This window comes from Staurois parvus, unplaced genomic scaffold (assembly GCF_062004578.1).
Source record: "Staurois parvus isolate SC_StPar_1 unplaced genomic scaffold, SC_StPar_1.0 ptg000575l, whole genome shotgun sequence".
In the NCBI taxonomy this organism is placed as follows: domain Eukaryota; kingdom Metazoa; phylum Chordata; class Amphibia; order Anura; family Ranidae; genus Staurois; species Staurois parvus.
In genome coordinates this window covers 6,973,989-6,985,376 of record NW_028318371.1, presented here as the reverse complement: position 1 = coordinate 6,985,376, position 11,388 = coordinate 6,973,989, and the positions used below count along the sequence as shown (strand labels likewise).

At 42.8% G+C, this 11,388-nt stretch overlaps 1 protein-coding gene across 2 annotated transcripts; it reads right to left on the bottom strand.

Annotated features, from left to right (window-relative positions):
- Nucleotides 1-2,817: 2,817 nt before the first annotated feature.
- On the bottom strand, nucleotides 2,818-11,024 carry LOC149450404 (E3 ubiquitin/ISG15 ligase TRIM25-like). 2 transcript variants are annotated; one of them, XM_089692087.1, is made up of 2 exons: nucleotides 10,355-11,024; nucleotides 2,818-3,746 (listed from the first exon to the last, which is right to left on the bottom strand). In XM_089692087.1, exons 1-2 carry the CDS (start codon nucleotides 11,022-11,024, stop codon nucleotides 2,818-2,820), a joined length of 1,599 nt encoding a protein of 532 aa, XP_089548213.1. The 2 variants fall into 2 exon arrangements, with proteins under 2 accessions (XP_089548213.1, XP_089548214.1); XM_089692088.1 differs by having other exon boundaries at nucleotides 10,364-11,024.
- Between the last annotated feature and the right edge of the window lie 364 nt (nucleotides 11,025-11,388).

Genomic DNA, 11,388 nt, shown 5'->3' with positions numbered 1-11,388 from the left:
AGACTAAGAGGGGGATTCCTCTGACCTCGGAGAGATTTCCTTGTGTCTCTGTGAACAAGAAATGAAAATATGCAAAAAAACAAAACTGAGCGAGGTTCTAACCCTTCCCTACTCTATCAAAACTAAAACAAAGGAAGGCTTTAGATACATTGTAACCAAAGCCTGAAAATGAACGCTTCAAAATACTAAAACAAACACTTTAAGGATTCAACAAAACTTTATTGAACCATCAAAGATGAAAGTTGGACAATAAAATGTACAATAAAATGTCGGCACACAATAATCAAATCCCAGAACATAAAATGGCACAAAAATAGAGACAAGATAAAATGCATAAAAGTGGAATCTAAAACCTTAAAATGTATGGAATATATAAAACAACACATATAAAAGGGTAAAATGACTTCTCAGTAGAATTCCACAGAGACAACCAACAGGTGGATTTTGCTTTTTTTTACCACCCAATGCTTTTTTCTCTTGGCTGCATTAGATTTCTTTTTTAGGTTTTTTTTTCCCCTCTGTTTTCACCTGGTGATGTGGTCAGAAGGGCTGGGACAAGGGCTGGGTAGGGGGGCGGCTGACCTGGGCACTGTGATATCATGTGAGGTGGGGGCACCAAAAGGAGGTTGGGGGAGGGATTTGTGTAAGTAGGGGAATTTTTTTTTTGTTGGAGGGGGATTTGTGCTAGCAGGGATGATTGGGGGGATTTGTGATAGGAGGGGAAATTTGGGAGGATTTGTGTTAGGATGGGGGATTGGGGAGAATTTTTGCTGGGAGGGGGGATTTAGAGTGGGGGGAGAGGATTTGTGCTCAGAAGTGAAATTTGAGGTGAGAGGTAGAGGATTTGTTCCAGGAAATGAGGAATGAGTGGACTTGAGCTGGGGGGTTGGGGGGCCAAATATTTGTGCTGGGAAGGGGATTTCAGCAAGGAGCAGATTTGTACTGGGAGGAGGGGGAATGCTTAGGGGATAAGCAGGCAGATTAGTCCATTTTTTTGTGGGGGAGGGGATTTTTGCTAACACATAATGCTCATACATCTTGGGGGGGCACAATTCAGCATGTTCACCCTGGGCTCTAGATGATCTTGTCCCGGCACTGCTGGTCAGTAACACACCTCCTGTATTAGAGCGCCCCCACTCTGGAGGAAGGAGCACAGGGGGCAGCTTTGGACAGCAGCATTTTCTGTCTGGGGGGAGGGGAGTGTTAAATGGACTAGCAGATTTAAATACACTAACAAATTGAAGCCAAACTCCAAGCAGTTACAGCAAACATGCTTTCCCTTTCAGGATAAAGTTTTTACATAAATAAAAGCTGAGTATTGTAATCACCCCTGTCATTGGCAGATGGTTTGTCTCATCCCTGTAACCGCTATATCTGGAAGAGAGCTTGTTCCTTTGAAAAACAACAGACACACTGGCAGGATCACCAGATAAAAATAGAAGAAAGAAAGCCTAAAAAATAAAACTAATGCAGCCGTCACATCTAAGAATTGGTAAGCTGCAATATAACAAATGTTTCCCTTTGGGTTTAATACGGCTTTGAGGTACAGAATGTCCTTCCCTTATAACCACTTTACAGAATAAAATATTTTCACCTTTCTAGATGACTTATTTATAACAGTGAATAACCATCCAGCATAATCTCTGCTGTTCAGCAGTCAGACGGGTAAAAGGGCCATAAAACAGACTCATGATTAAATCTTCAAAGGGGTTGTCAACCCTTACCTATACCCAGTGCAGTGACTGGCCTCAGGAGATACACAGAGAGGAAACAAATCCTCCTACATAAGTTGTACCTGTGTATCTGCAGTCTTCTCTTCTCTACATCTGTTCAAAGTACAGAATTTATACAGCTTGTCCAAAAGTTCAGAAAACTGAAGGGGGCGGGAGCTAAAGATACATAACCCCCAACCATAGCATAACCCCCAACCTTAACATAACCCCCAACCTGAACCCCTAAAGCTGACCATACACTATACAATCTGTTTCGGATCTTCCAGCAACTACTGTATGTAATGCGAGGGTCTGCCTGGATACAATATGAGTGGATTGCTCATGTCCGGCTTTATATGACATACTTTTGGTAAATCTAAGGCTGACCACACTCTACACCAAATCTCCTTTAGCTTTACCAAAACTATCTCCTATGAAGACAAACTTAAACAATCCTCTGAGTGCCGGTTCACACATATGTGGATTGGATTGGTTTGAACCGCATCCAATCCGCATGACATGTGACATAACATTGCTTCCTATGGTGCCTGTCCACATAGGTCCGGTGCACTGGCGGTGAGAAGGAGTCATGTGCGATTTCTGAGCAGTGCGGTCCGGTTCAGGTGCGGATTACAGGCTACTGACTTCTATGGGAACCGTTTGTAAACCGCACATGTGTGAACGGGATAAAATCCTGACCTGAACCTTTCCTGAACCTGATGTAAACCTGATCTGAACCACTGAACAACTACTGTGCCAATTAGCTGTGAATCCTGAGCTTCAATCCGCACCGCACATGTGTGAATCAGCTCTTTATTGGGTCACATCAGGCAGACCCGTATACTACACAGCTGATGGGAGATCTAAAGGTTATTGTACAATCAGATTGTATAGTGTGTGGTCAGCCTAATGCTAAATAACCCCCCCCCCCCAAATCTTGCCTTGTTGGGTGTGGAAGTGATGGAGGACACTCTCCTCGGCTGAGATCTACCAGATTTACCGATTGAATAAATATATGATCTCTACAAACGGTGTCATCCTATGAACCAGATTCACATTTCTCAGCAGATTTCACCAGATTCAGGTCAGATTTCCTGTCATATGATCATTTTACACGTCTCCTGACCCCCCCAGAGATCTTTACACGACCTTTTATTACCCATAGCCCGGCATGGAGGGGCTCAGTGAAGGTGGTGGTGAAGGTGTGGAGGTGTCTGATGGGGTCACACAGATCATAAAAGGACAGCTGCCCGGCCTCATAATCCACATAGATCCTGACTCTATCAGGGGGGGTATCGGGAGATATGGGGATTGGTTTATTATCATGTGATAGACAACACACACTGTTATACTTCCACAATCCCCAGGACTTGTTATTACATCCAATCCCTGACTGCCCTCCTCCCCTCTCTATACTGGGATAACACATCCCGACTATGCAATCTTCTCCCTCACTGACATCCACTTCCCAGTAATGTCGCCCCGAGGAAAAACTCCGACTGCTTAATACCTGGCTATAGATCTGAAATCTCTCTGGTGTTTCTGGACGATTCTGCTCTATATCTGACCAGGATGCAGTTTTCATGTCATCTGATATCTGTAGATAATTATGAGCTGTGTTCACATCCAGTAATAAGTCTGAAGCTTCCTGTATATTGAAGCATACATTTCCCCCTTTTATCATATCAGATATCCCTGTGTGTAATGTGTGTGAGATTCCAGCCCCATCCAGATCCCCTCCATCATGGAGGAGTCTATCATGTCTCTCTCTGTCCTCATCATCTCCCTCCTCAGTATCACACAAGTCCCCTGTGTCTGATTCCTGGAGGACAGTCAGGGGGTCGGTCATGTTACACAGCTCCTCAATGTCCCCCATCTTCCTGGACAGATCCTTCTTCTTTATCTCCAGTTGATGGATCATCTCAGACAATGGACATGAAAGCCGCTCTTCCTGGCTGGCGATCTCCCTCAGGACTCTCTTCTCCAGGTCCTCCAGTTGTCTCCTGAGCTCTATGAACAGGGCAGTGACTCTCTCTGTTAGGATGAGAGAAGGAGAAGAAGCGCCTCTAAGTGCAGCATAACACTTTAATGAAGATGAGAAGTAGGAACCCTCCCATGTATGAGGTACAAGTAATGCATGAAATAAAGTGGTGTGGTGTAACATGGGACAGGAGGGGGTTGTCATCGGTGTCACTGAGCTGTCATCGGTAACAATGTGTCAGCGTTCCGCTGGAGCAGCGTGGTGGCTGGAGGGGGACAGCTATGGAGCCGGCCGGCGTGCACGTCCTCCTCAAAGCCGGGAGGAACGCACGCTGGAAGGCAGCGACGACATGGGCGTGATGACGTCAGTTACCCAAGGTGCACTGCGATGCATTTCGGAGCATGCGCTGGCCTGGAGAGGCGGAAGTGCGCTCCTTTATCAAGCCGGGGGAAGTGGGAGTCCGATAGTTGTATATATACCGAGTTAATCCTCAGAGGGGCTGATTGGCAATTAATTAACCAATTGTTTCAGCAATAATGTGATTCTGCCATTGTTGTAAGGTGACACTGTGTGGTTAAAAGAGTACGGGAAGAGAATTAAAATTGTAAATGGATGAAAAAATAAGAAGGTATTAATAGTGAAAATAAAATGGTATGGGAAAAAATGAAACAGGGAAAAATGGAAAATAGAGTAAATGAAAAGAAAAGAAAAAGTAAAAAAGACATTTGGTTATCAATATTTATAAAATGTGAATAAAAATAGAAATGGCCAAAATGAAAAATAATAATGTAAAATCAAATGTATATATATATATAAATATATATATATATATATATATATATATATATAAATATATATATATATATATATATATATATATATATATATATATATATATATATAAATATATATACACAAAAAATTATTAAATAAAAAATAAATAAAATTGAAATACATGAAATATAAATACATTGGGAAATTAAAAAATAATAAACTGTAAAATTAAAAAATTACAAAATTTAAAAAATAATCAATGAAATACAAGAATGAAAAATAGAAAAATAAGTAAATAAAAAATAAAAAAATTAAAATTAATAAAAATTAATTGAAAATTAAAAAATAAGAATTAAAATAAAAAAAAAATATATAAAATTAGATATGTTGCATACAATAGTGTATGCTTGGTGAGATGGCTCATAAATTTAGCTATTGGCATAGGATGTGAAGATCACCTGGCAACAGTGGTATATAAAATAATTAGGTGAGTAAAAAATGCAGTATAACCATGGTAACGGTAATGATGATAATCAAATACAGGTGAAACTCAAAAAATTAGAATATCTTGCAAAAGTTAATTTATTTCAGTAATGCAACTTAACCACCTCCCGTCCGGCCGTTGTATATAAACAGCTGGACGGTGGCAGTGCAGGGTCGGGTGGCCGTTTATAAACGGCCTCCCCGCACCCTGCTTGTGCACGATCCTCCAGACGCAGTGAAACACCGATCATTGGATGGGACCTCTGTAGGAGGGCCCGATCATGTGATCACTGATTGGCCAATCAGTGATCACATGCAAAGTAGTAAGCAAGATGTCACATCATTGCTTACTACGTGTGAAATCTGTGAATGATCACAGAGGTCACATGGTACAAGGCTATTCACAACAGCATCACAATCACACCAATCACAGCTCACTCAGTAGTTCTCAATGGCTGCAGGAATGCAGACAGAGAGAAAGAGAAATTATTTATTTTACATCCTATATGGGTGTAAAAGCAATCAATGTTAAAAAAAAAAAATCTTCATGACCCCCCACAAGTAGTACAGTGTCACCATGGTAACACTGTACTGCTAGGGTGACAGTATGTAAAAAAAACATAAATAATAAAAAAATAAAATAAAAATGTAAAAAAAAATGTTTAAAAATTATAATTTTTAGTTATAGACTAATTTGGCTTATTTTTTTTTTACTAAAAAGATAACAGAATACATTTTTGACAATATTTATTATGAAATATTATTTATTTGCAAAGTTTTATAAGAAAAAAACTTTTTGCAAAATTTTTGGACATTTTCATTTACATAGCAAAAAAATAAAAATCCCAGCGGTAAATAAATACCACCAAAATAAAGCTTTATCTGTCTCAAAAAAATGGTAAAAAGTTCATATGGGTACAGCGTTGCATGACAGCGCAATTGTCATTCAAAGTGTGATAGCTCTGAGAGCTGAAAAGTGCCCTGGACAGGAAGGGAGTAAAAGTGTCCGGACTGGAAGGGGTTAAAAGGTGAAACTAATATATGAGACTCATTACATTCAAAGCAAGATAGTTCAAGCCGTGATTTGTCATCATTGTGATGATTATGGCTTACAGCTCATGAAAACCCCAAATCCACAGTCTCAGAAAATGAGAATATTCCATGCAATCAATAAAACACGGATTGTACATAGAACAATATCGGACCTCTGAAAAGTAGAAGCTGCATATGTACTCAGTACTTGGTTTGGGCCCCTTTTGCAGCAATTACTGCCTCAATGCGGCGTGGCATGGAAGCTATCAGCCTGTGGCACTGCTGAGGTGTTATGGAAGACCAGGATGCTTCAATAGCGGCCTTCAGCTCTTCTGCATTGTTCGGCCTCATGTCTCTCATCTTTCTCTTGGCAATGCCCCATAGATTCTCTATGGGGTTCAGGTCAGGCGAGTTTGCTGGCCAATCAAGCACAGTAATCCCACGGTCATTGAACCAGGTTTTGGTGCTTTTGGCAGTGTGGGTGGTGCCAAGTCCTGCTGGAAAATGAAGTCAGCATACCCATAAAGCTGGTCTGTGGAAGGAAGCATGAAGTGCTCCAAAATCTCCTGATAGACGGCTGCATTGACCCTGGACTTAATGAAGCACAGTGGACCAACACCAGCAGATGACATGGCTCCCCAAATCAACACAGACTGTGGAAACTTCACACTGGACTTCAAGCATCTTGCAGTGTGTGCCTCTCCATTCTTCCTCCATACTCGGGGTCCTTGGGCCTCTCCATTCTTCCTCCATACTCGGGGTCCTTGGGTCTCTCCATTCTTCCTCCATACTCGGGGTCCTTGAGCCTCTCCATTCTTCCTCCATACTCAGGGTCCTTGGTTTCCAAATGACATGCAAAAGTTGCTCTCATCAGAAAAGAGGACTTTGGACCACTGAGCAACAGACCAGGTCTGTTTTTCTTTAGCTCAGGTAAGACGCTTCTGACGTTGTTTCTTGGTCAGGAGCGGCTTGACAAGAGGAATACGACATTTGAAGCCCATGTCCAGGATCCGTCTGTGTGTGGTGACTTTTGATGCACTGACTCCAGCCTCAGTCCACTCCTTGTGAAAGTCCCCAACACTTTTGAATGGCCTTTTCCTGACCATCCTCTCCAGGCTGCGGTCATCCCTGCTGCTTGTGCACCTTTTTCTTCCACACTTTTCCCTTCCACATAACTTTCTATTAATGTGCTTTGATACAGCACTTTGGGAACATCCAACGTCTTTTACAATTTCCTTTTGAGGCTTTCCCTCCTTATGGAGGGTGTCAATGATGGTTTTCTGCACAACTGTCAGGTCAGCAATCTTGCCCATGATTGTGATTCCTACTGAACCAGACTGAGAGACCATTTAAAGACTCAGGAACCCTTTGCAGGTGTTATGGCTGAATGAGCTGATTAGAGTGGGACACTTTGAGCCGAGAATATTCCACCTTTTCACAATATTCTCATTTTCTGAGATTGTGGATTTGGGGTTTTCATGAGCTGTAAGCCATAATCATCACAATGATGACAAATCACGGCTTGAACTATCTTGCTTTGCATGTAATGAGTCTATCTCATATATTAGTTTCACATTTTAAGTTGCATTACTGAAATAAATGAACTTTTGAACGATATTCTAATTTTTCGAGTTTCACCTGTAGAATAACGACAATATTACAAATATAAAAAGAAAAATAAAAGTATTATTATAATACAGGATTTATGGTGTCAACAGTTTGCTCAGCGCTTTACAATATAATGGGAGACAATACAGCTACAATACAGTTTAATACAAGAGGGATTTGAGGGCCTGATCCTTGGATCTTACAATCTAGGAGGGAGGGGCTAGTGGTACAAAAGGTAGTAACTGTGGGGGATGGACTAGTATGAAAAGTGGAAGATTCCAGTATTAGCTGAGGGCAGGATAGGCTTCCCTGAAGAGAGAGGTTTTCAGAGATTGCCTAAAAGTGAGCAGAGTAGGTGATAGTCTGATAAATTGGGGTAGAGAGTTCCAGAGGATGGGGGAAGCTCTGGAGAAGTCCTGGAGACAAGCATGGGAGGAGACAAGGGAGCTAGAGAGTAGGCGGTCTTGCGAGGAGCGGAGAGTGCAGTTTGTGTGATATTTAGAGACAAGATTGGTGATGTAATTTGAGGCAGAGTTATAAATGGCTTTATATGTTATTGTTAATGTTTTGAATTTTATCCGTTGGGTAATGGGAAGCCAGTGGAGGGATTGGCAGAGAGGGGTGGGGGACACTGAGTGGAGGTCAGTGGAGGGATTGGAAGAGGGGTGGAGGACACTGAGTGGAGGCCAGTGGAGGGATTGGAAGAGGGGTGGAGGACACTGAGTGGAGGTAAGTGGAGGGATTGGCAGAGAGGGGTGGAGGACACTGAGTGGAAGCCAGTGGAGGGATTGGCAGAGAGGGGTGGAGGACACTGAGTGGAGGCCAGTGGAGGGATTGGCAGAGAGGGGTGGCAGATACAGAACGGTTAGTAAGGTGGATGAGTCTGGCAGCAGCATTCATTATAGACTGAAGAGGGGATAGCCTGCGATGAGGTCGGCCAATGAGGAGGGAGTTACAATAGTCGAGGCGAGATATAACAAGGGAGTGGATAAGTTACTTAGTGGTTTCCAGGGTTAGGAACGGGCATATCTTTGAGATATTGCGGAGGTGAAGTCTCCAAGATTTGGACAGTGATTGGATTTGGGGCTGAAAGGACAGATGGGAGTCTAGGATTACACCTAGTACCCTGGCATGAGGGAAGGGACTGATGGTTGTATTATAGATCTTGATGGAGAAGTCAGGGGGGGGCACGGGCTGGAGGGAATACTAAGAGCTCAGTTTTGGAAAGATTGAGTTTGAGGAAGTGGAGTGACATCCATGCCGATATGTCACTTAGTAGGTTAGTAATGCGAGAGGAGACTGAAGGGGTGAGGTGAGGGGTAGAAAGATAGATTTGTGTGTCATCAGCATAGAGATGGTACTTAAAGCCATGGGAGTTTATCAAGTGACCAAGGGAGGAGGTGTAGATGGAGAAGAGAAGGGGTCCAACGACAGAGCCTTGAGCGACCCCTACAGAAAGAGGGAGTGAGGAGGAGGCCTCTTTATATAGGTAACACTGAAGGAGCGCTGCGATAGGTAGGAGGAGAACCAGGAGAGAGCAGAATCTCTGAGACCAAGAGAGTGGAGTTTTTTTTAGGAGGAGGGGATGGTCAACCATATCAAAAGCCGCAGAGAGGTCAAGTAGTAAGAGTACGGAGTAGTGGTCATTGGTTGGGATGAGTACGGAGTAGTGGTCATTGGTTGGGATGAGTACGGAGTAGTGGTCATTGGTTGGGATGAGTACGGAGTAGTGGTCATTGGTTGGGATGAGTACGGAGTAGTGGTCATTGGTTGGGATGAGTACGGAGTAGTGGTCATTGGTTGGGATGAGTACGGAGTAGTGGTCATTGGTTGGGATGAGTACGGAGTAGTGGTCATTGGTTGGGATGAGTACGGAGTAGTGGTCATTGGTTTTAGCCGTTAGTAGATCATTAGTGAGTTTTAGTAGAGCAGTTTCAGTGGAGTGTAGGGGGAGAAAGCCAGACTGTAAAGGGTCAAGAAGGTTGTTGTCGGTGAGGTGGGAGCTCAGGTGATTGTAGACTAAGTGTTCTAGGAGTTTAGAGGTAAATGGCAGCAGGGAGATGGGTCTTAAGTTGTTCAGGTTGGTGGGGTCCAGGGAGGGCTTTTTAAGTATGGGAGTGATGTGCGCATGCTTTAGAGGGGAGGGGAAGGCACCTGTAGAGAGGGAAAGATTGAAGATGTGAGTGAGGGAGCATAGGATGGAAGAGGAGGGTGACCGTGAGGGGACAGGATCCAGGGGGCAGGTAGTGAGACGGGCTTCTGAGAAAACCTCAGTGACCTCTTTAGGAGTAGCAAGGTCAAAAGAGATAAGTTTTGAGGGAGGTTTAGTATAAGGTATGCTAAGTGGGATGGATGTCTGTGCAGTGGCGATGCCCCTAGGAATTGTGTCAATTTTGTTTTTGAAATGATTTACAATCTCATGAGCAGTGAGTGAGGTACTGGGTGGGGGTAGAGGTGGAGCAAGTAGAGTTAAAAGTAGAAAAGAGGTGACGAGGACTGGATGACAAGGTATTAATAAGGTAATAAATTATATATATATATATATATATATATATATATATATATATATAAATGTAGATACGGGGAATGGAACTATTAATTATTTATGAAGCAGCGGGGGGATGATGCATAGATATGATGACGATGTTGTGGTAGGGGGACCATATAATCTGGGACGGAGTTGGGAAAATTCAAAAACTGCAAAAAATAATAATTAGAAAAATTAGAATATAAATACAAAATTATAAATAAAAAAATTTTAGACCTGTTAGACCAGCTGATTTTTCTTGTACTTTTCCCTTACGTTCCTGCAGACTCTGGACTCTTTTCTCCGTCTTCTCTGTCTCTGTCATCAGTTTCTGCAGAACGTTTCTCAGTTTCTGTTTCTTCTTCTCAGAAGCCTCACCCAGAGTCTCCACCTTGTGTCCCTGGTGTTCTCCATCCAGCCTGCAGGACACACAGATACAGGTGGCATCTGCAGCACAGTAATATTTAAGAAGCTCCCTATGGATGGCGCATTTTCTGTTCTCCATGGAAGTGGTGGGGTCAGTTAGGACATGTTCTGGTGACTTGCTGTGGATTCTCAGGTGATTATCACACAGAGAAGCTTCACAATGCAGACAGGATCTAACAGCGAGTACAGGATAGTGAATGCAGTAAGTACAGAAGATTCCAGTCTTCTTCTCATCTGGTTGAGTAGACCGGAAGGTCTCCACTATGTTACGTAGTGTGATGTTCCTCTGCAATGCAGGCCGATCCTGGAACTCTTCTCTGCACTGAGGACAGGAATAACCTCCAGACCCCTCCTGTGTATCCAACGATCGATCAATACAGACCCGGCAGAAGTTGTGACCACATCTCAGGTTTACAGGATCGGTATAAATGTTCAGACAGATGGAACAGTCCAGCTCCTCTCTCAGATCAGCAGACGCCATCGCTGACAGCAGAAGAGAGAAATGCAAGTGAAAGTCTCCAACACGGAAAATCTAAAGGTCGTCTCACATTTCTCAGCACAGGGCGGGGCTGAGCTGGTGTTGCAGTTTCATCTTCAGGAAGTTTGTGGATAAAGCAAATGTTTATAAATTAAAGGGATATATTCCGACATTTGTGAACTGATCTCTGTTTTTTTATACGTTGTTTTGATTTTAAATTGTAAATTGCATCTGCAGACAAGACATAAAACTGGGTTATATACCGCAGCGTGAAATGCTATTGGCATGTTTCTGTTTGTTGTATTTTGTGGTTAAGGCTGAGTTCACACACAAACGCACAGGAATCGCTGCATTTCCCCACCACATA

Excerpts from the sequence above, each read along its gene's own strand:
- LOC149450404 (XM_089692087.1), bottom strand. The coding sequence starts at position 11,024 with ATGGCGTCTGCTGATCTGAGAGAGGAGCTGGACTGTTCCATCTGTCTG. Across the intron at positions 3,747-10,354 it reads AAAATCAGCTGGTCTAACAG|AGAGAGTCACTGCCCTGTTC; the intron begins GTCTAAAATTTT and ends TCATCCTAACAG.